This window comes from Chiloscyllium punctatum, chromosome 8 (assembly GCF_047496795.1).
Source record: "Chiloscyllium punctatum isolate Juve2018m chromosome 8, sChiPun1.3, whole genome shotgun sequence".
Lineage (NCBI taxonomy): Eukaryota > Metazoa > Chordata > Chondrichthyes > Orectolobiformes > Hemiscylliidae > Chiloscyllium > Chiloscyllium punctatum.
Window position 1 is genome coordinate 64,873,887 of NC_092746.1, and position 25,300 is coordinate 64,899,186.

At 38.0% G+C, this 25,300-nt stretch overlaps 1 protein-coding gene across 1 annotated transcript in view; it reads left to right on the top strand.

The window, feature by feature from the left end:
* Positions 1 to 25,300, top strand: part of egfra (epidermal growth factor receptor a (erythroblastic leukemia viral (v-erb-b) oncogene homolog, avian)) — a 276,593-nt gene that overhangs the window by 242,150 nt on the left and 9,143 nt on the right. The window contains exons 20-26 of the mRNA XM_072575666.1: positions 4,603 to 4,788; positions 11,585 to 11,740; positions 12,365 to 12,440; positions 15,241 to 15,387; positions 16,439 to 16,536; positions 17,217 to 17,384; positions 19,072 to 19,116. Of these exons, the coding sequence (XP_072431767.1) occupies positions 4,603 to 4,788; positions 11,585 to 11,740; positions 12,365 to 12,440; positions 15,241 to 15,387; positions 16,439 to 16,536; positions 17,217 to 17,384; positions 19,072 to 19,116 (876 nt within the window). The remainder of the gene's footprint in view (positions 1 to 4,602; positions 4,789 to 11,584; positions 11,741 to 12,364; positions 12,441 to 15,240; positions 15,388 to 16,438; positions 16,537 to 17,216; positions 17,385 to 19,071; positions 19,117 to 25,300) is intronic.

Consider the following 25,300-nt stretch of genomic DNA (forward strand, 5'->3'; position numbering starts at 1 on the left):
GATCTGCAGAATTTAACATCTCATTGGCAGTTTTGTTTTAACTCCAATAAGCTGCTGCCAATATTGAGTGCCAGGTCTATATTAAGGGAAAGATCCACCTATACAATTATAGTAAAATGAGAGGACTTGGAAGGTGGCAGTAAAGGGGGGAGGGCAGATAGATTGTGGCAGATAACACACCAGGAGCAAACCTATCTACTCCTGCTGGCCCACAATATGTCATGGAAAAACACTTAGCAGCTGATGATGGCATTCCTGTCTCCCTTTAGCTACCAGGTTTCCCCATTCCTCGGCAATTCAAGCACTGACATTACATTGAAATGGTTCCCAAACTCTGAGGACCTGAGGACTATTAACCCATTGTGACAATAACCATTTTTCTGGAGCAACTTCCACAATATCTTCTAACTTGTCATGACTAAACCAGATGAAGGTGCATTTTCTGCGGGTTGGCATTGAGTTGCGTGTATTTTTTAATCAAGTAGATGCCCCTCCTACTGATTCTAGGCTGGGCAATATAAGGTAAAATTTCTCTTTATGCTTTTGTAACAGGAATATTGTTACTTCCCATTACAATTCTAATTAAAATTCCTATTATGCATAAAAGTATATTTTTTTCTATCCATTGATTCTGAATGAGGTTTAACTATATTTAAAAGGCTGCACATGGTGCACATTTAGTAAAAATAAATAGTAAGGCTGAGAGACATGGAATTCATAACCATCCAGTTTCCATACGGTATAAGCAAAGATATCAAACCATAAAACCAAGATTCACTATTTCTTATAGTTCTGTTAAATTGTATATAATTGTGCAGATTTCCTAAGTCAGTTAGCTCAGTTAGCTAAATGGCTGGTTTGTGATACAGAATGACTCCAACCGGAAGGGTTTAGTTCATGTACAAGCTGGGGTCACCAGGAAGGTTCCTTCTTTTGTCTCTCTCTCTCTCTCTCTCTCTCTCTTTCTCTCTTAATGAGAGAGGAGCCCATTGTCCTCTGGGGTGGCAGCAACTTTAGAGTAATAGAGATGTACAACATGGAAACAGACCCTTCGATCCAACTTGACCATGCAGATCAGATATCCTAAACTAATTTAGTCCCATTTGCCAGCATTTGACCCATGTCCATCTAAACCCTTTCTATTCATTTACCTATCCAGATGCCTTTTAAATGTTGTGATTGAACCAGCCTCGACCACTTTCTCTGGCATCTCATTCCATACAAGCACCATCCTCTGCATGAAAATGTTGCCCCTTAGGTACCTTTTCAATCTTTCCCCTCTCACCTTAAACCTATGCCCTCTAGCTTTGGACTTCCCTACCCTGGGGAAAAGACTTTGTCTATTCCACCTATTCATACCCCTCATGATTTTATAAATCTCCATAAGGTCACCCTTCAGCCTCCAACAGTCCAAGGAAAATAGCCCCAGCTTACTCAGCCTCTCCTTCTAGCTCACCCTCCAACCTTGCAACATCTTTGTACCTGAAAATCCTTTCTGAACTCTTTCAAGTTTGACAACATCTTTCCTATAGCAGGGAGACCAGAACTGAACACAGTATTCCAAAAGTGGCGTAACCAATGCCTGTACAGCCACAACATATCCTCCCAACTTCTATACTCAACGTACTGACCAACCAAAGCAAGCATACCAAATGCCTTCTTCATTATCCTGTTTACCTGTGACTCCACTCCAAACGAACTATGAACCGGCACTCCAAAGTCTCTTTTGTCGACTTTGCAGATTTCCTATTTTGGCTCATGTAGTGAACCTACTATAACTAATACATCTCCTATTATGTGGCTCATGGGCATAGTCGAGAAGTATCAAAGCAATCAAAAGCATGGAGCCAGATATGACTGGGCTAGTGCCAATTAAGATGCAGAGGACAGAGTGCACTGTGTTCCTACGCATCCTTATACAAAAAAAATTATAATCGTTGCACAGCTTGAGATCAATGCTGACATTTTATAAAGTACATACTTTTCAGCTCTGATAGGGAGAAATATTGCAAAATTGTTCATAAAGAAGAAGGGTAATTTATCAGAAACATCATAGTGAGGCCTTTTAATATAAATTTCTGTGCAGAGAAGTTTATTATCATGATGAAGAGACTGAATCATTTTCATAATCTTCATAATTCTGCCAGTGACTTGTCCAAACATTAATTGCTACAAAGGAAATCCCAGAAGAGCTTCTAGGAATGTCAGACATAATTCAGCAAGGTCATTGTGCAATGCAGGTAGAGATTGCAGGGTAAGCGAATACGAGCACAGAATGATGGCCTGAAAGCACAACTGGAGAAGACCTTCAGAAAAACACAAACGATTTATGGAAGAAAGCAATCGGAATTTAACAGAACATTAATCAAACTTTATGTGCTTGACTTGGATTAAGACATCTATTGATTTGTGAGAAACCTAAAGCATTTAAGCTTCACTTAACATATTGTGGCAAGCTGTTACATTTATAAAGAAAAGTTACTGAGATAGTATTTTAACGCCTTATCCAAATATTTTACAGCACAATTAGAGTTCTCACAGTTGTGTCCAAAAGCATTGATGGCTGCCTGCTTCCTCTTTTTGCATTGATGAACCATTAATGATGAGGGCTAAGATCCTTATTTTATGATGGAGGCTATCATGGAACAAGTCCTCTCTTCATGAAGAATGATCAGGAGTAGAAACCCTACCTGTGTATTTCTGTCCTCCGTTTCGAAATGCTGAGACTGTGACTGAATTGCAAACATCCCATCAACCCCAGGAACAATTTAGTGCTTTGGAGATAGGATAAGGTTCCAAAGTGCTTCACAGGCAAGGTATCCAAGAGAATATGATATTGGGTCACGTAAGGAGATATTAGGGTAGATGACCAAGAGCTTAGTCAAGGTGAGAGGCTTCAAGAATTGTCATAAAGGAGGAAGTGAAGTAGAAGGGCAGCATGCAAATCTAGAGCTTGGGAGCCTCAGCTGCTGAGAACTAAAATCGGGGATGTACACGAGTCAAAACTGGAAGACAGCAGTATCCCAGAGGATTGTGAGTAATGAGACAATGGAACTTGGTGTGTGCTAGGATTCAAGCAGCAATTATGAATTGATTTAAGTCTATGGTTCATGATTCCTAATAAAATTATGAATCATACATTAAGGAGAACTGGGCCCAATTTCACAAAAATGTGGGATGATTGAAGATACACACCTATCAGGGGTATGGCCAGGTCAGAAGTGAAGAGTGTAGGTTCACTACTAGCACCCTTACCTTGCAACAATGAAAACTGGAGGCTCTAGGAATTGTTATGGGCCAGGTCAGACCCCCTCCAAATATATTAAGAAGGTGGTCTAGACCCTTACTTTTCCTTATTTTAAAGGTAGATGTGAAAGTAGGTGTTCCCAGGTGTGATGTAGCTAGTCAAACTACTCGGCTTTAAACAAAACAATTTATTTAAATACTGCAGTTGAAACATGAACAAAATGCAGAATTTAGAATAACTTAACTAAAACTTAACCGAATACTTGATACAGTAACTTAATTAATTACCTGTTACAACATATCAACATCCCATGAATACACCCATTGACAAAAAGGAAAATTCATACACTGATTTGTATGGGCAGCAGGGAATAACACCCAGAGAGATTTGAGTGAAAGTCAGTTAAGAATCATTTACTGAAGCTTGCAACCATTCTGGACCCCAACATCTTGTGACTGCTACAGCTAAAAAAGAAAGCCACTCCCCTTCTGGGAGGCATGGTGGGTCAGTGGTTAGCACTACTGCCTCACAGCGCCAGGGACCCAGCGCCAGGTTCGATTCCAGCCTTGGGTGACTGTCTGTGTGGAGTTTGCACATTCTCCCTGTGTCTGCGTGGGTTTTCTCCGGGTGCTCCGGTTTTCTCCCACAGTCCAAAGATGTGCAGGTTAGGTGAATTGGCCATGCTAAATTGCCCGTAGTGTTAGGTGCGTTAGTCAGGGGTCAATGTAGGGGAATGGGTCTGGGTGGGTTTCTCTTCGGGTTGGTGTGGACTTGTTGGGCCGAAGAGCCTGTTTCCACACTGTAGGTAATCTAATCTAATCTAATCTAATTATTATTAAACTGTCTAATAAAAACACTGATTCAGGCTGGCTCCTAGTCATTTCGACAACTCTCGGCTTTTACAACTTCTCTTAAAAAAAAAACCTAGGACAAAATAACCTTTTTAAAGTGACAGCATTGTCACAGAATGGGATTTGAACTTCTGGAATTGGGTCCTGCCAACAATTTATAAATGGCTTAGAGGTTGTTCTGACAGTGTGTAAATCCAGCCTAAATGCACCAACAGTCCGGTTCAGCCTCAGTTAATTTTAAGAGAGGGATTGACGCTATTGCTTGGGAGCAGACAATGGCTTCAGTCTTCCTAATACTTAGTTGGAGAAAAGTTTTACTCATGCAGTGTTAGACATGTTGGACCTGTCTTGTTTTCCAATGATGTCACGAAGAGCAGCACATAGTTGAGATCCATTGAATAATGCAATCAGACTGTCAGAACCATTGCGTTTTACTCTTGGTTAACCAATTCTAGGATGTGTTGAAGATCATCTTATTGTTTCATGTTTGCTTTTTATTGGCAGGAAGCGTATGTAATGGCTAGTGTCGACCATCCCCACGTCTGCCGACTCCTGGGTATCTGTCTCACTTCGACGGTTCAACTCGTAACACAGTTGATGCCTTTTGGCTGTCTGTTGGATTATATGCGAGAAAACAAAGAACATATTGGTTCCCAGTATCTTCTCAACTGGTGTGTGCAGATAGCAAAGGTAGTTTCCTAAACAAGCTTTTTATTTTATGCACAAATATACAGTCTTGACCTCTTAAGTGGTCAACATACCTGTATGTAGTTTAAATTATTTATGAATTAACTATGCTAAATCCACTTGAGGTCTCCACTGGGAAACAAGTTTGTAATGTCACTAAAGAAGGATTTTAAAAATATGCATTCCCAGCTGCCTTCAATTGGCAATTCTGAAACACAGTATGAGATTAATGGAATTTCTCAGCTTCATCTGAGAAGAACATAAGACACTGTATCAATCTGCCTTTTGTCTTAGAGATAAGTAAGAAAATCACAATTTTGTGATTTTAAGAAAGACAAGATCAGATTGTGATAAAGATCAATATCAACAACAAAACTAAAACCATAGATGGTATGATATGAGAGGAAAAATGTATATCCACAAGCATTGCTTTAATTAGTTTTAATTATAAATATGTTTAATTTGTCATGATGCTTATGGTGTCTAACCCTATAGTTGGCTTTGGAGATGTCCAAGACGATGATCATTGAATGAAAAGTGTTGTTTGATCTTTCTTTTGTATTGTTTTAAACAACACTGATTGTGATTTATAAATGGTTTCACCTAAAGAGGAACTTGGTCTCTTTTTCAGGAGAGTGATCAATAATAAACTTATTCTATGTTAATAGCTTTGAGCAAAGGTTTCTGTAGTTAATAGCATTGTCTGCACTGAAAATCTCTTCAAGCAAATGCTTGTTTTGCAGTTATGCAGTGGATAGAATTTAAGGGGGTCAAGGGAAACATGGTGGGTGCCGACCACTCACACTCCAAAAAGGAGGGAAGATGGCAGCAACAGACTGATATGAAGTCTGACTGGATCCATAATGTACTGCAGGGGGGCTAAGTTGGTTCAGATTGGCACTTGAAAGTCTTCAGTGCATATGTGGAGTGGCTTGACATGGTTATCATGTTTGCTAACAATCCTAGATATTCCTGATAATCTGGCTATTAATCAAACAGTGGAGGAAAGGAGAAAGGTGATAGTTGACTGAAGCAGGGTTAGAAGTCTGTGAAGCACTCCAAATAATTTGTTCAGCCCAGCTAAACCAAGAGAGACGTAGCTATCAGACATTCCGTTTAAGTTTGAACATCACTTTCCAATCACTGGAGATTGCTGAAGGCTATTGATTTGGAAAAAGGAATCAATAATCCAGTGAAGATATTGAAGAATTTATCATGGCTCAGAGAAAGCTGTCCTTCAATTGCAATTTTGGACAATTTCAAGAGAGATCATTATTGGAAAGATTTCTTTGTTTTTAAAAAGTGAAGGCATTCACCATAAATACCTGGCATTATCAAAATTCATCTTCAACATAGTTGCCAAACAGAACCATCCATGGGTAAAAGCAAAATACTGTGGACACTGGCAATCTGAAACAAATAGAGAATGCTGCAGAAACACAGGTTACATCTACGGAGAAAGAAACTGAGTAAACGTTTTGAGTCCAGTATGACATCAGAAGGGGATAATAATGAGAGTGTGTTCTGAAGAGGAGTCACATTGGACCTGAACTGTTAGCTCTGTTTTTTTCTCTGTCAGCTGCTACCAGACCTGCTGAATTGCTCTAGCATTCTCAGTATTGACCATGGATATGACAGAGTACAACTCGAGAGGTCAGAGTGGCCAACTGCCACTGATCTGCTGAAGTAAATAAGTGCAGCTAAGTAAGCTGAAAGCAGTTACAAATTCCTTTTCCTGGTATTTTGGCCAACATTGAGCACAGAATTGTCCATTTGTGAGGGTACAGTGTTACAGCTCCAAGAAAAGGGATATCTTGCCAACGCAAGTCACAAAATATTGGTTATTGAGTAGCAGCAGAATTTAGTAGAGATCCATACCATAAGAAACACAAAGATATTCAATGAACATTCTCAGAGCATTGTCATCCAATTATATGGGGGTATCGGTCAGCCTGATTCTTGAATCAGTATCCAAAATTGTCTCCCTATCATTTGGAGAAATCACAAGCAGCATGAAGAAGTCATGGAGGAGAGAAAATTCTCATAAAGGGAAGGACAACAGTTCCAGTCATCCACAAGATGCAATGACAAAATTACCAATTATCCCATAATCTCTTATGGTCTTATCATAGTGTAGGGCCAAAAGGCAGCCTCACTTGGAAGAAACTGGTTAAGAACACTGAAGTTAAAATGGAATAAGGTTTTTCACTTAGAAGCAAAACTCACAAGACAAGATGACATAATTACCAAGAACCCTTGGGTGTTTAGTGAAACTGATCACCCAATTAAAGGATATAAGGCCAACAGATGGGTTGAGAGAAATGCCGCATCATTTTATTACAAACCTCATCAAGTTTCCAATGTGAAAAAAAAGAGTAAATTCTGAAAAGACTAGAGATGGAAAACATCATAAACATTGAACAGAATAATTATGCTGATCTCTCAGTGGTAGTACAAGAGACAAATGGTAGTGTAAACTTAAGTGGGGATTATAAAATAATATAAATCAGGTACCCGAATGTAATCCACCCAACAATTTGCACAGTTGACTAGACTAATAAATATTAACTGTTAAAAGCAAGAGTGTAAAAATAAACTATTCTGCTAACATTTTCCTTGGGGTTTAGATTCCATTAAAAATGACTGAGCAGACCTACTAAATAAGGATAATTTAACAGCAATAAAACATTCTTTCTGTGAACAGCAACTGCTTCTCTCAAAATCTATCAACCATAAAAATTGATAGTTCAGCTCCTCCATTTTAACATTTTAAACAACTTTAAGATGGTAATTTAATAAGCTATTACTGCATGAAGAATGAACTACTCCTAGGTTTTAAAATTTGTTCATATACAGTTCGAAAGGTCAATCTTAGAGAGGAGATCACATTTTTAAACAAAGAATCTAGCCTGTCAGAAAAATATTTAAGAATAAGTGCACCCTTTGCTACTTTGTTCAAGGATTGTTTGCATTTATGGTATTCCTTTTCCCTTCAAACTTGCCATATTTGATCGACGTGTCTATTAAGCTTGCTTTTGAGCTTTTGGATACATTTACTCATCAGGTTCAGCCAGAGTGCAGTATGTTTATGTGAAACTTCATGTGTGTTTAGACAATTTTGTAGAGAGAGGCCCTAAGTGAGTAGTCAGCTGCCGCAACATAGAGAGAACAGTCAGCCTTCCTAGGTGGGTTTTCTGTATCATTATACAATGAATTGAATGTCTTCACATACAGAATAGGAGGAGAATGTACCTACTTTGAATTGAGAGGCCCGGTCCTGCTGCATTGCGTGTAGCATCCCTGGGCTAGAAACTCTGAGTTTAAGTTCCACCCCAGGATTTGCTGACCATGAAAACTGTGACCAAACCACAATCAAACATTCTGAGCATCAACCTGCAAAGCCTTTTAACCCATGCCAATAGCAAGTGATGAAAGTGGGAAAGGTTCCTGATCATATGATGAAAGAAAATTGGAGCCTGTGCCATCACTATCCATTGTTCCAGGCTAAGCACACATGCAAAAAGTTGCCATATCAACTTGGACTCCCTGGACAAACTGCAACACACCATCACCACTGGTTTGAATGCAGATATTCTTCTTGTTGACATGGTGCAAAATGATATTGAGTCAAACTGCTCAGTTTACCAGTGTCTTCTAAACTATATAAAAGGGGGCATTTTTATGCCAACTCTCTAACAGTTGCTTCAATAATAATTACAATACTGAGTTCTCTTCAGATATGAACACAGGAAACACTATACACTGATATGTATTCACGCTATGGGAAGAGAAAATGGGAGTGAAGGACTAGTGTGCATTTATTTCTGTTCAAGCCATGTGTTTTCAGCTCAGAGATAAAGTGGCCTAATACTGTGATTGAGGAGTATTTTTGTAGCATGTAATCGTTATCGTTCTAACAGCTTTCAAAAAGGCATCCATTGGTATTGCTTCTTAGGAAATGCTGATTCATCAAGCAGAGCCACTTTGCGATATTTTGTTAGCTTTAACATTGCAGCCCACAATAAGCCATGTTCCCTTTAAAATCTGGTTGCTGTGTGAAGCCTGTTCTTAATTTGTATGCAGTGCTTTAACATCTTTTGCCTGACCACGCGCATATGTTATTTAGCATAGAACCGGGATTTATGTTATCTAACGAGGATGCTCATTGGCTATCACTTGCTTAGGTTAATGAGAATGTTACACTTGAAATATCAAAAAAAATGAAAAAACTGAGTTTAAGATGGGAACATTCTAAATCCGGCCTGTTCTCTGACATACTCAAGGATCTATAAAAATAAGTCCAGTATATGATTTCAAGTTATATTTGGGAGGGAGGGAGATTATTAGCACTCTGCACAAAACATTAAGCTTCAACATTAATAGATTTCATGCTACTCAGTATATTTACATGCTTCAAATTGCTTGAAAATTAAAATAATCTGTTCACTATAAGTGATATATTCATGCAAAATCCATCTGGAATTGAGGATATTAAATTACAAAGATTCATCTCAACTGATAGCTCAAAAGTGCAGTTGACTAGAAAGAATGTCCTGAGACGACTTTATTTGGTTCATAATTTTTTAATATTAATGTACCCCTTGTTGGTATAAGTGGAATCCATTAAGCTTTATAACACAAACTGACTGTGGAAGTATAATGATAAAGCAAAACTACGTTGTTCGTAATTATGCATTTTCTCATAATCAATGAAAATAGTACTCTGTTTTTGTTGATCTGGCTGTTTTGATTAAGGATACTTCTGTCGGTGGATTTATTCGGTAGATGGTGCCTGGCACATGCAGAGGCAAATGGAGTATATGACTCATGTGCGGCTGCTCATGTTGGGAGCAGTCAATGAAAACAATTTGGGATGGTGGTTGTGGTGCTTTGCTGATGGGGAACAAAAGTACTGGAAGTTCAGGGGAGCCCAAGAGCAAAGTGTCTTTGGCTGGAGAGATTGTTTCTGTGAGGGACATGATGAGATTGATAGAAGGGATGGAGAAAGCAAGATTGGGTTTATGGTTGCACACTATAATCCCAGTGGATGTGTCAGTGTACAAAATTGGTCTCCTGGAAAGAGCAATGATATTGTTATGAAACTTGAAGCCTAAACAAGGGCTTCGTCATGGAACAAGATTGGTGTTTAGGATGCAGTTTCCTTTTGATGGATGTTGATAACTGGCAATTTCCAAGGAAATATGAGTGTTTATTCCTTTAATAAACCTTGAGCCCATTAGAAGTAAACCTGCCCTATAAACTCCAGAAAAAAGAATTCCCAATTAAGTATACACATTCTGTAATAAATCACACATCTGGACTCTAAATTTTATACATGGACAGCTTCTTCATTGCTTTTACAGGAATAAGCTATTTTGAGTACGTTAAATTCTTTTGTGAAAAGATAACTAGAAACTCTCATATTTAAAGAAGTTTCTTTGCATTAAAGTCACTATTTGATTGTTGTGAAATGAGTATCTTAATTCTCTGTGTGAAAGAAGAAAATATGTACATATGGTCTGTTGATGCACTGCCTCTTCATGTATTCCCTTTGTTGGCATAATTTTTGGATTTTAGATCTAAACTTTAACTCACTTGACATAGCTGTGATCTTATGTTCAAACCTGCTGCCCTCATCAGTCTTAGTTGTCCAAGCTAATTATCTTTTCCCTCAGGGTAAATCAAGCAGCAATCGAGTCTGGGTAGCAGCCACAAAATACTATAATTTATATAGTATTGTTGTTAACTGATTTTATAATTCCAAGAACAAGGTTAATTTCAAAGGTTAATTCAAAAAATAGCATTAAAGCTGGGATAGCTGTTGTGAATTTGAATGAGAATATTATTGCTGTCAGCTTGTTTCAATATTAATTTTGATGTTACATTTATGAGGCTAATATGATTGTTATGTTTTGGGACTGTATCTTTAATTTAAGATACATGAAGGGGATTATGTGACTTCTGTAGTCTACCTGACACCAAACCTGAGTGATTTGATGTTAGAGATTAAAGGGGGACCAGATTATTTTACTGGGAAGAAGGTGCAATGGATGTATATTTAAAGACAATGGCAACAACCCATATGCCAACAGTAGGTACACTGAATTTGTAAAATCAGTTGAAGGTGTTAGGTTATAAGCAGCTGTGCTTGAAACTATTCGTTAATTCTCTGATCAAATTGTGATCTGAAGCATATCTTAGCATTTCTCATTGCTGTAGTGGTGGGCTTTCAGATGGGAAGAGTACAGTGGTTACAGGGTTTCCTCAGATGTTGGTAAATATCTGAGGACAAGGGTGGCTTGCCAGGATCTAGGAGAGGGAGGGCACCAAGACAAAATCACAAGAATAGGGCTGAGAGCTCATGTTTTGTTTGGATCTTTCTAATATTTTACAAATAATACATCAAACATTCATCAATATTAAAACACATCTATATTTAAAGTTTATTCATAATTTGTAATATTTTAAAGTTATATCTAGCACTCAAAGCATACAATTACTTTCTGCAGTTAAACTTTTTATGATCTAAGATTTCTCCATTCAGGCATAGTTCAAGTCTGAAGTAAGACTTGACCAGCATTTTATGAATGAACTGGGAAAGAAACTGAAGTTTTTTGAAAGCATTGAGTATTATCAGCAGTCAGCTTCCTGCATTATAGTGTATAACTTTGGTTTAGCCCAGTGTAGTGGCTATGGAGGGGATAGAATCAGTGATGCAAGTGGGGAGTTTGTGCTTGGGGCAATTTCTGAAGTTGATTTATAAAATTTTACAGCACAAAACTTGAATTGATTTTTACAGGGAATGAGCTATTTGGAAGAGCGAAGGTTGGTACATCGGGACTTAGCAGCACGGAATGTTCTGGTAAAGACACCACATCACATTAAAATTACAGACTTTGGACTTGCCAGGCTCCTGGATGTGGATGAAAAAGAATACCATGAAGATGGTGGCAAGGTAAGAACTGATATCTCTAAATGACAGGCTAGAATGGAGCACAGGTGTCATGATTAATTATTGATGGTCAGTGATACACTGCATCTTCCACTGTAATTAGACACCTCAGTAACTTAACATTGCTCATAGATTCACTTCAAAATAAGAGGTGACTATTGACCATCTGTCACACAAAATGGTAGTTGAATGGATAACCTTGCAGCATGAAGTTAGCAAAGGAAAGTGGAGAACAAAGTAGCACAGCTCTGATGGCGGCTAGAGAGTACAAGTTGATTGTAGAAGTAGTTAGATTTTGCCTCAATGCATATTAAAAAAAAACCTAACATTAGTAGCTTTTTAGTGAATCAAACCATTGACTGCACAATAGTTGATGTGGTGTTTGTATATGCAGTAGTTCCAAGACTTAAACACAGTGGACAATGCAAATGAGGTTCTGACTTTCATGGTCATCTGTGTGAAAAAATGCATTCTGAGTCCCGCCCTGAGTTACCTCAAGCAAACTTTAAGTTTGTGGCCCTTTATTCTGGACTGGCTTATGAAACCCTTTCACAATCAGATCTTCCAGTCAATTGTTCAATTACTACTGTTAAATATTAAAAATGTTTGTCATCCTTTTCTCTGCAGTTACCCATTAAATGGATGGCACTAGAGTCGATCCTCCAAAGAACATTTACCCATCAGAGTGACATCTGGAGTTATGGTAAGTCTTAGTAGCATCATGTTTTTAAAATGCAAGAAATATTCCATTACCTTTCAGCATGGGTTCATGGTATTGTTCTTAAACCTGAAATATATAATTATCTTCAAGGTATGAGTCTTGCCTCAGTGATATCACTTAAATTTGTGGATATAAGCCCCAAATACGTGGGTGCAAAATCTAGGCTGATAGTCTAGTCCTGTTCAGAGTTACAGGCTAGGAACTTCTGAAAAAGTGGCAAGAGAATGAAAGTTTCAGAGCCATGCCTGTCATATTTTCTTTAAATCAGGTAATGGAGGGAAACAGGACAGGGGGAGACTTTCTCCAAAATCATGTTCCTGAAAGCAGGAATCCCACCCACACAGATAAATGGTGACAGCTGAAGCACTCCGAGGCCTCGCCACGATTACTACTGGGAGGAAGCCCAACATCCTGAGGCCTGAGACTCAGCTGTAAGGATGAAGGAGTTGTTTCTGGGATTGGGTTTGCAATGACAGGGATGAAGGAATTTGGAAGCAAGGGTGTGGTGTGGCTGTCAGCAGCAATCTCTGTGCCTTATATCCACACCTTCCTCCCAATCTTGCACAAAACAGTGCAGAGCAAAGGATTCCCCCTCATCTGACAACCTGCATACTGGTTACCAGTCAGGTGAGCCAATCCTTTCTCATTCTGCCTGGAGCGGAGATAATTGCTGTCTCGTTGGGAATGGTCTCTTATCCAGTCATTAATAGACTACTGAATGGCCTCAATTGATGTGAGGGTCTAGCTTGGCTTTTCCCACCCAGAACCCAATTTGGGCTAATGAGAAGACAACGGGGTCCTGGGATGCTAACGTCCTGCCTAATTAAGTTGCTACTCCACCACTAGGACTGCAACTATCTGCCCACAATCCTTTAGATAATATGGCAAACCAATATCATATCTAAATCCCTCAGGAATCTCGTGTGAGTAATGGAGTTCTCCTGGTTTTCTCCCAACATCCTGGTAACCAATCCTTCCTCACTGATCACTAATATAACTGTTTTATGATATTGTTTGCTGTACTTAAAAGCAGATCCTTAGCTCATTGCCTGCTTGCCTCTGAGCTGTTTTCTTGGCTGAGGTTTTCTCAATAATGCTTTCCCATTGCCTGTCACTTATTGTGGGGTAGAATGAAGAGGTAAGCCCCAAGTGTGCCTCATCCAAAACAAGGATAGCTTCTGTAATTTTGATATTAATCTGTACACTTGCTAGCTATCTAGTCAATGGAACTCATCGACCCCTTGATTGTATGTTTATTTATCTTATTGCTGTTGCATTTGACTGTAGTAATTCCTTACAGTACAAATGATTGAATTTCAAAAAGACTTGACTGTGATCTCCTGAAGGAATGAAGAGTGAAAATTAGTAATATTATTATGAATGTATTTGCAATATTATCTTATTATAGTAGCTATACTAGAGGAATTAAGCAGAATGAAAGAGAGCAAACGTTGTCCTCAGAAAAAGGGCCTCAAAGGTGATGCCGAATATTGGAGATAGTGGGGATAGGCCTGCAGATTGGCAGCTAGGCAAGTCCATTGTAGTGAATGAGGAGTAAAAGTTAGACAGTTGGAAGTTCAGAAGTCTAGTGTGACTTAGAGTTTTAACAAGGGATTGATATACAAGGATCTGGATTAAAGGCTATGGATTTGAGAGCTGAGAAACAATTTGGTTGAGGATGGCCTAGGCTTAAAAATAGACAAGTAGCTTTTTATTCTTTATATTAATGAAATTAAACATCCATTATTAGATATGGGAAGCCAGGAACGCATTTTGTTATATCTTCAGCGTTTATCTCTGTGAGGTTGAGAACAGAATCAGATTGCTCATTTATTGCATTGTGATGGCGAAAATGGCCTATTTTATGGAAATGTTTGTCAGGTTAATGGGGTGTACAAAAATATATTTGAAAGGAAATATTGTAACCTCTTTTGTACTGACTGTATTTTGTAGCTTTTGCTCAGCGGCAGTCTTCCATCTGATGAAACATTGGATTGCACCTTGGCGTTCAACTGAATTGAACATCACTTGGCATGGCTCAGGAGTCTCACTTTGGCAATGCAGTCTCTGCTACATTTCCTGCAGAGAAAGACAATGCCTAATAATGCCTCTGTATTCTCTGAACCCTCTTTTCAGCTGGCTGACTTTCTGTTTCTGTTCACTTCTACCAATTTCCTTCCAAACTGTTAGACTCTAAAGGTCAGAGCCATTAGTTAATGTCTCCCCATTATCAGTGACAATGTTTTCCATTTCCATAAATCACTTTTCAGTGTACATGTAACTGAAGTATGAATGTCTAACAGGCCAATAGTTCAATGATCTGCTCCCCACACAATGTGTTTGGGAATACTGCTTTCATTCATCTGATAACATGGCCAAGCCAGCAGATGTCAGTGCTTATTAACAAATATAAATTGATGAAATTAGTATGTTCCAGAATCTGAATTTTTGACCCTCTTCTGCCAACAGTGTGTTAGCTTGCTTACAAATATTTTAGCTTGTACATAATGATCTAGCAGGGTAATAGTTGTCACCATTTAGAGAGGACCATTGAATGTCTTAACCGCCCCAGCTTACCTCCAATCTTGAGATCATAATCGAAGGAATAATGGCTAGTTTAATGACTGGCTATCTTAGTGAAGGTAGACATGCATCGGAGATAAGGAACCTCAGTTGCATTTAGTATCCCTGATCTAGGAAGGCAAAGAAATCAATTGTTTACTACACATAGATTCAGGAGTGATTAGAACTTAGCTGTTTAAACTAAATCATTTCTTTTTAGGTGTAACTGTTTGGGAACTAATGACATTTGGGTCTAAGCCTTACGATGGAATTCCTGCCTGTGAAATCCCATCTATCTTGGAGAAAGGAGAACGGTTGCCACAGCCTCCTATCTGTACAATTGATGTATACATGATCATGGTAAAATGTAAGTTGTTTAAAATAATAGTCTTGTTATATCTAACCTGTTGCTTGGGACTTGGGGAGGGGCAGATATGAAAATTTAAATATCTTTGTTTCCCAGCTGTGTTTTTATAAATGTATTTGTAAATTATATTTGTTTAAAGCTATTCAAAATCTATTCTCTTCATTTATCTGTGTTTTTAATGAGCTAACTTGATGATAAGCTCACAATAATTAGCCTCAGTACCGCAAATCAACTATCTAGTGAATATGTACCGAAATGATGTTTTGAAAAGGCAAATAACCTGTTGACACCTCCTTTCCACATACACCCATGAGGAGTTACTAAGGCTGATGAAGAGAGAGTGCAGGCAGAAACCCAGTATTAATTCGTGCTTTGAATTGAGGAGCAGAGAAAATTGGGAGAAGATTAATATGTAAAACAAATGCTGTTTTTAGTCCCGTATGTATTGCTATGAACCACAATTTTCAAACATTTAACAATCTGTTCATGAAAGTATATAATTTATGATCAAACTCTCAAGATATATTGCATCATTTGATTTAATGAGAGTTAGGCTTAATGATGTTTGAGCCAACAGTCTTGCTTTCTCCTCTTCTCAACACGATAAATAAAATACAAGTGCATTCACCAGAAAAAAATGTATTCCTTTGTGTATCCATGCAACAATAAATCCTGATAAATGAATGATTATAATTCAAGAATCTGTGCTTATGTTCAATGGTGCATTCACTGTACAAGTTTAACATCAAGGAAAATGGATTTGACTGCACCAATGCACCTTCATGTTTTCGATCATTAATATAACTACTAAATCTAGATGAAGAAGTCTAATTATTATGTGAGTTCTAATTTTTTACAAGTAGATAGTTAGTGGAAAGAGATCACCTCGTTAGATTACTGTCTTGTTTTGCTGACAAATTAATAATTGAACATTTTCTAAGAGAATCAGAATTGTATATGTGATGTGTGCTGACTAGGAGCTTTACACAGTGAAATTTAAGATTATACATTTCCATTGGTAATTACCAAGCAAATTCTCTATGTGAATTAGGTTGGATGATTGATGCAGAAAGTCGGCCTAGATTCCGTGAGCTGACCTCTGAATTCTCCCGAATGGCCCGAGATCCATCACGCTACCTTGTAATTCAGGTAAGGAACCTGTAAATCAGAGATTCCTTACAATAGTAAAGAAGGCTGTTTCTTTGAAGCAAATTCATCTTCAGAATTTCCAGCAGGCAAGCAAAAGCTCAATAGGTTGTGAACTGTAACAAATGAATACTGACCATTATTTCATTTTTTTTCTGAAAACCTTAATGTGATGTCTATATAGGAACTTCTGTATGGCAATTGTATTGTATAAATTGTTCAGAAGGAGTCTTTCGAGAAAGATCTTTATATCTCGATAGCTTAGTTAGTAGCTGTACATTATAACATTTGGACAATAATTCAGCCTTTAAACTTCCTAAAATGCTTATCAGCATGAGATTACAAATTATGAATTGCCTGTCTGTGTTAACAAGGTAGAGAAATCACATCAAATACCATAATTCATTAATATTGCAGTTTCCCAGAGAGAATATTCAAAGAGTACTTATTCCTAAAGCAGATATTATTTAGTTGTTTTTTAAAATATAAGTTGTATCAAGGTTGAAACATTGTCACAGAAGTTGATGTTTGGAAGTGTCTTTTTGGAAACAAAAAAGAAAGTCGTCTTTTCACTGTCAAATATTGTGGGGTTACATTTCTTTGCCTGCCTTGTCTAAATAAATTGTAATTCCTAATTGCACCAAAATTAGGATAAAAGTTTTAATAGACTATTATTCTATTAGGGTGATGATCACATGCATCTACCAAGTCCAACAAACTCACGATTTTATCGCACCATAATGGAAGAGGAAGAAATGGAAGATATTGTGGATGCCGATGACTATCTTGTTCCTCACCCAGGATTCTTCAATAGTCCTTCCACATCAAGGACACCCCTATGTCCATCAGTGGTGGGTTTCTCAATTTGTGAATCAATTTCACAACATCCTTTTTGCATGTATATCATTAATGCATATAATCTAATGCCAAAAGCAGGAACTGTTCTTTATTTTCCTACTCTTTAATGGACTCTGAGCATTGCTGGTAAGGCCACTATTTGTTGTCTATTTTGAAGGTGGTAGTCTTGATTAGTGCTCTTAAAGAAAGTGAATTATTTTTCTATAGTAATTGCAGATTTTTAAAATTTAATTCTATGCAATTTTATTTTTAAAAAATTGAAGTCTTAATTTATTTTTCTAATCTGTGTGGAGTTGTAAACTTCACTGACTCTGTTTTTCCATGTTCTAGTCTCACGGTTTGCTCTAGTCTGCAGTAATTAAAAATCCAAAACAAATAGCATCTTCTAAATGTTACTCCTGTCTGTGGAGGACACAGAGATGAAATGGAACCTTTGCAGGCAGAGCAAGGATTGTGTTTCCTAGTCCTTAATTAAATTGAACAATATACATTTAAATAGAAATATATATTAGAATATGTAATTTAATGTACTGAAAGATAAGTAAAAAGACAGGAGAATAGTTGGTTATAAGTCTGAGATATATTAAACAACTACAAAAGTAAAAATGATTAAAATGTGAAGGAATAGCTCCCCTTAATTCTAAATCTTCATCGTCCGAGCTTGAAAAATAATGTCGTAGTAATGAAAACATATCATGACGTTAAAAAGCTATTTAGACACAACTAGATAAATGTAAATTTTCAGGCATGTTTAGCAGCTTTCAATCATGTGAGAACCCTCACGTTGTGCCCTTTGTAAGATTTAACACTGAATCTCTCAGCATCATTTTCACAGACCTTTGAACAGGGTAGCTTGGACATCAAATCCTGCATTTCACTGAACATGCGAGGACCCAAGAACTTGCTGTTCAGTGTATTGTTTAATAACAGTGAACACTAATAGCCTTGTGGTTACTTACATCACAAATTCCAGTCCAGGTTCTGTGTATTGACACTTCAAACTTACTTCCCTATTGAGTTGTTTTAAATCTCCAACTTAAATTGCTAAATTACAGCTTGATTTTATGGCAGATGATGAATTACTTCTTAAACTTTATGGTTCAGTGGTTTAATATTCAGCTGTAGACCTTCGGTATTATTGTCATATTAGTATTGCTGCTTTATTCTCAACAGACCATTCAGTGATGATATGAATAGGTGTTTCTGCCTCCAGCTTGACATTATCTTTTCAATTCCATACTATAGAATGATTCTTTTCATGTGAAAAGGGCAATGATAACTTGGTCAATAACATTTAATATTTATGCTTTAGAACCTTTTCACATTAACTCTTAAGAATGAACTCATTGAGTATAACAATTCGTTAAGCATGACTTAGATTGGCTTTCAGAGATTCTAATTCATGATAAATTTACACTGAGGTTTACAGTCGTGTGAATTTATATCATTGATTTACAGTTTAATTTATTGGTCGGTACTCTAAGTGCTGATATTGAAAGTCCTGTACATCATAATGTGGTATTGTTGCTGGTTTGATTTATCAGGTCACCTTACACTGCATAATGTTTTCCTTCTGCAAATAAAAGCTAGATTCTAATTTAGCACAATCTACTAATTGAAAGGACTTCTGCCAATGTTTTCTCTTCTCATTTACCCATTGCTTGTGATTTTTGCCAACAGAGTCAGACAAGCAACAACTCATCAACATTAATTCCCAGAAATGGCGTAAGTGGAAAAACAAAATCACGTTTCCAATTTCCTTTGTCTTCAGTAATCAGCACAGATAAGAAAATCATGTTAAGGAGTAGTTGCATTTTGTTCAATCAATAGCAAATTTACCACACAAGACCTCATTAGTTTAGCAAGGTTCACTATTTAACTAAGCCCTTTGGAGTCCATCAACCTAATAAATTAATTCAGACAGATTTACAGGTTTAGAGAAACCTGATTTCACATTTGATAGGTAAATTAGCACTACCATTATTACAAACTTATAAAGTCAGTTAATGTGAATTTTTCAACACCAGATCATTTAATAAATGACTATTTGAGTTAATTAAAATGATCAGAAGGAGAACTCATCAAAATTAACAGAATGATCTTTGTTTATTGGATCTAATAGTTAGGGCAAATTTAAAAACTGCATGTTAGTTAGGTTGCCTTCTACTTAGCAGTATCTAAAGTAGGAGTAACATTTGTATTTAAGGACAGTTACACTGTAACTTTCAGTTAAGGGAGATGATTTAGACTTTAAGATGCAAATATCAATTTTCTAACTCAGCAAGTTACTTTGGTTGCAAGTGTGAATTTCATATATTAGAAGGTTGCACTATGTGAGCATCTGATATCATAGTATGTAAAAATGGATTCATATTTCTAGAAAAATTGCAGAAACAATAAAAATTACCTTTATGCATTTTTTTCTCTGTGCTGCAACAGTGTTGAACTTATTTGTTCCTATTTATCAATATATGAACTGGTAAACATTTACAAACCATTGTTCTTGTGCTTTAGTAATTTAGGTTTGGAAAGTAATAGTACTGCTTTCTAACTCCAACCACTAACTGGTAAAAACAATTATTATTTATTCAGACTGACGCTCTGTCATTTTGGTGATGCAATAGATTAGAGTTCTTGTATTAATGAAATTATATCTATATGGTCTGAATCAATAACATTGTTCATGATATTCACTTTCACTGACTGAAGCTTTACAATTGTTAACCTCACAGTAAGATTGCATTTAAATGTGATGTTTATCAGCTTGTTCCTCTGTGCATCATAGGTTACTTCTTTATTTGTTACTATCAATGCCATCGAATCTAGAACTAAATCTTAGCGGTTCCCACTTTTGATCTCAATCCCATTACCCCAGCAAGAAACTGTTCACATCTGGACATCTGGATCTTCTGTACTGTCCAAAACAAATTGATTAATTGATCACTATTGAATTCTTGAATTATATTCCTCTTATAGTGAATTGGCTAGGTTCAATTTACATGGAAGTCTCAAATCGATTTCATGATCAGACAAACTAAAGAGCAACTTAAGTACACATCTTCTATCTAGCATGCTGCTGCTAGTCTTATGTTGGTTTTTGTTCATGTCATCCTGATCTTTATTTAATAGCATGCACTGTACTTAAAATAACACAGCTTTTGAAGCAATAGTGCTATCCCCTTTCTCCAAAATAAAATGATAAGCATCCAGAGTGAGAAAACATATACATTTGGGTAGTTGCAGATCAATTTACATGGTAACAAATATTAGAAAATTGAAATGTTTGAGTCTAAGAAACTATACAACATATGAGCAGTTTGACAATCCTTCCAGATCTTTTGATGTTTCCTTCTGGAGATCTAGACTTGGAAGCTTTTATTTTTTCTCAACTCATATGTGAGTTGGTATCTTGCATGTCATTAGAGTGTTGGTTCTTGCCATGATATGGGAGTATTGTGCAGTTCCCTAAGTTTGATTTTGTTCTCATTATTACTTCATTAGGTGTTGTGACTCGGTAGAATCCAGACTCTGCATGTTTTGAACCTGGGTAACCAGATTCCGTGCATAATATATGTGACACTGACTTTCTGCCCTCTGCACAGATTTAGGCAATTCCACACCTGCGTATGGATCGTATGCCATTTTCCCTTTCTCCCTTGTTTTTTTTTCTGGGAGGGCTGTCTTCTTCAGTTCTGAGAACAAGGACAGATGATGATTTGGCTGGGTTGTCCTAACTTGCCTTTCAAACTTGATCTCTGCTGGGGAAAGTAAACACCTGTCCACAGGTGTTGCTCTTCGTCGTGGCATGACAAAGCAAAGATCTTGTTTTTGTCAGCCATCACTTTGTGTTAGGTGCATTGACGATATGACCATTCAGCTGGTGAGACTGCTGGATCTGAGATTATGTGGATAATGGGTTATATCTCACTTGGCACACACATTCCCTGGAAGATCTGCTTGTATTTTGCCCATTGTCACTTATGATCTCTTCAGCTCTGCCAAACAGACTAAGTATTGGATTCAGTTTGTCTGCCACTGGTGGAGTTGAAGTCTGTTTCAACTGTCTGACACTTGGTCATTTTGAACAGTAGTTGGTGTCTAGGTGAAGATCACTGCCATATATGGTGAACAAGCCTGCCACCTCTTTTGGACCAAGAGACTGATTGGGATGAATGAAAGTAAAGAGGTTTGTGATGTTACTATGGTCAGTGACTTCAGCATGCTTTACCAATCCACACTGTCGTCTTGATATCATTGTTGAAGTCTATCTAATATATATTCAAAGCCAGACATCTTGTTCACTCTATGCCAGTATGTCGCTGTTATGGCAGTGAAAATATTTCCTGGCAAAAAGCTTCAAATACAAGCATCTTTCCCTTTAAAACTCCCTTTAAAAATTATACCTCTGGAGACCTCTTAAGTTCACCGCTGTTGGACTAAAATCATCTGAAAGTGTCTGGCACTTCTTTCATCTTCTCAGGCCATGCTTCTGCAATAACTTTCCATTACCTTCAGAGAGTGGTTGCATTTGTACTGACCAAAAATAATCAGGTCAATTTTGAGCATGTCTTCCACCTCAACATCCATAGTGTTTATTTGTAACTCAAGAGGAGTTTTTGTATCCTTATTCAAAATTAGTCACCTGTTCAATGTGTTTGAGTTAACAATGTTGGCACCAGGTTTATAGCTGACATTTATGTCTGTTGTATGTTTGGGACAAGTTGTTACAGTCTAGCTGGTGGACTTGTCAATGGTTTGTGGCCATTCATTTCTGGTGGTTTTTAATCTTTTCTGTAGTAAATTGCTTACTAAATAAGTATGTGATGCCAAATACCAGAGTAGGTATTTTGCATTCTATGTTGGAACAACTGGATTGTGCTTGGAGTGGACTCTTGTATTCAAATTCGATTGTTTTGCATTTTGTGAGATATGTCAACTTTCAGGATTATCTTGGGTCATAGTACATTTTTCTGTTGGCAATGCTTGTGTGAGTGCCTCAAGCATATATTGATGGTCCTGTCAGCTAAAGGGTATATCTTTCCATAAGAGCTCTATGTTGATGACAATACTTTGTTGGAAAAGTTTGCAATGTGTAGTGCTAGGAACTTAAAACATCTGAGATGTCTTTGCAAGTCTTCTTCATCTTGGAGAGTAGTGTTATGGACCAGACCAAACCCCTTTAAAATGTTCCAAGAAGATAATCTCGACCATAATTTTTTCATATTTTAAAGGTAGGTCTGAAACATTGTGTTCTGGGTGCAGTTTGATTGGTCAAACTACCAGACTTGAAACAAAACTCACTTTATCCATACACTACAATTAAATTACATCCAAAATAAAAAATAAAAAGAAAGGAATTGGCTTAAGCATAATTATCAAAGTACTTGACAAAATAATATATATTTACCACTACTAATTAATTGTTTCAATATACTGTAGTAACATCACATAAACACACCCTTGGCAAAGGCGAATTCAGTAAAATAGATTCTTGCAATTCTAGCAGCAGGAAGAGAACTCCATCTTTTAACTGTAACAGAGAGAGGAATTAAAGCTTCTACATCCAGCTTAAGGCCCCAAGTAACTGCTACTGAAGGCTAAAACTAAAAAGGATTTGCTCCTGTGGGAGCTTGACCCCATATATTCAGGCTGTTTTTATTGTTCCAACTTGAAAACAAAAAACCCCAAGTCCTCACAAGCTGTTTACTTTATTGACCTTGAAACAGACCACTCAATACCTCTGCCTCAATCTCACTCTCCATTTAAAAAAAAAGGACAAAATACACCTCTTAAAGCCATAGTCTCATCACGGCAGGTGTGCCTTGTAATTGTGGACTTTGCCTGGGTTTGGACATATCCCATAATCTGAATAGAAAGAACCAACAATATTGATATGATCTACTATCATCTGATGCTTCTTTCTTTTGAAGATGAACTCTTCTCCACATGCTTCCAGCATTGTAGATTTTATTCATGATCTTCTTAAGTTTTACTCATGACCAATATCGTAATTACTTACACTTTAGGGAACATTTTCTGTAATTTTCTCCACATGCTTGTGAAACAGATCCTTATTAATCTACAAACTGAAAGGTCGTCTCTGGAAACAATCTGTGTTCAAATGTTGTTCTGGAAATACTGATTTCTTGGGGTTTTTTTTGACAACCAAACTATTCAATATCCTGCTTGGCATCTCACTTGTGCCTTGTCTGGTTGTAGCAAGACTTATGGCAGATAGAAGGGGATTTTTTTTCTTCAGGGGCTCAGAGTGTTTTAAATGTTTATCAAAAGACAACGAAGCACAACATTTGAATATTTTTTAAGAGAGAAGTAAATAACCTTCCAACCCCTTGCTTATCAGGAATTTATCAGAAATAAGTGGGAACATGGAGTAACCCAATCAGCTATCTTGCTGGATGGCAGACTGAGCTTGTTGAGCTGAGTGTCCTACTCCTGCCATGGTCGTCCCTGCTGATTGCACTTGCAGGAAGTGCACCCATCTCCAGCTCCTCCAAGACCGTGTTAGGGAACTGGAGCTGGAATTGGATGAACTTAGGATCATTCGGGAGGCAGAGGGGGTCATAGATCGGAGCTTTAGGGAAGTAGTAATTCCAAAGATTGCAGACAGATGGGTGACAGTGAGGGGGACTGGGAGGAAGCAGCCAGTGCAGGGACCCCCTGCAGCCGTTCCCCTCAAGAACAAGTATACCGTTTTGGATACTTGTGGGGGGGACGACTTACCAGGGGTAAGCAATGGGGTTCAGGCCTCTGGCACGGAGCCTGTCCCCGTTGCTCAGAAGGGAAGGGTGGAGAAGAGCAGAGCAATAGTTATTGGGGACTCGATAGTTCGGGGCACAGATAGGCGGTTTTGTGGGGGCGAGAGAGACTCATGTTTGGTATGTTGCCTCCCAGGTGCAAGGGTACGTGACGTCTCTAATCGTGTTTCCTGGGTCCTTAAGGGGGAGGGGGAGCAGCCCGAAGTCGTGGTCCACATTGGCGCCAATGACGTAGGTAGGAAGAGGGCTGAGGATGTTAGGCAGGCTTGCAGGGAACTAGGTTGGAAGCTCAGAGTTAGAACAAACAGAGTTGTTGTCTCTGGTTTCTTACCCGTGCCACGTGATAGAGAGTCTAGGAATAGGGAGAGAGAACAGTTAAATACGTGGCTACAGGGATGGTGCAGGAGGGAGGGATTCCGGTATCTGGATAACTGGGGTTCTTTCTGTGGAAGGTGGGACCTCTATAAACAGGATGGTCTACACCTGAACCTGAGGGGCACCAGTATCCTTGGGGGGAGGTTAGCTAGTGCTCTTTGGGGGGGGTTTAAACTAACTCTGCAGGGGCATGGGAACCTAGACTGTAGCTTTAGGTGCAGGACCTGGAGTAAGGGAGGTTAGGAACATGGCATCAATCTCAAAGGAGGGTGCCTGTAAACAGGAAAGTGGCTTTAAGTGTGTATACTTCAATGCAAGAAGTATACGAAATAAGGTAGGTGAACTTGCAGCATGGGTTGGTACCTGGGATTTCGATGTTGTGGCTATTACGGAGACATGGGTAGAACAGGGACAGGATTAGCTGTTGCAGGTTCCAGGGTTTAAATGTTTTAGTAGGGTCAGAGGTAAGGGTAAAAGAGGGGGAGGTGTGGCATTGCTTGTCAAAGATAGTATTACAGCGGTAGAAAGGACGATGGATGAAGACTCGCCATTTGAGGTAGATTGGGCTGAGGTTAGGAATAGGAAAGGTGAGGTCACCCTGTTAGGAGTTTTCTACAGGCCTTCTAATAGTCCTAGAGACGTAGAAGAAAGGATTGCGAGGATGATTCAGGAGAAGAGTGAAAGTAATAGGGTGGTTGTTATGGGGGACTTTAACTTTCCAGATATTGACTGGGAAAGCTATAGCTCGAGTTCGTTAG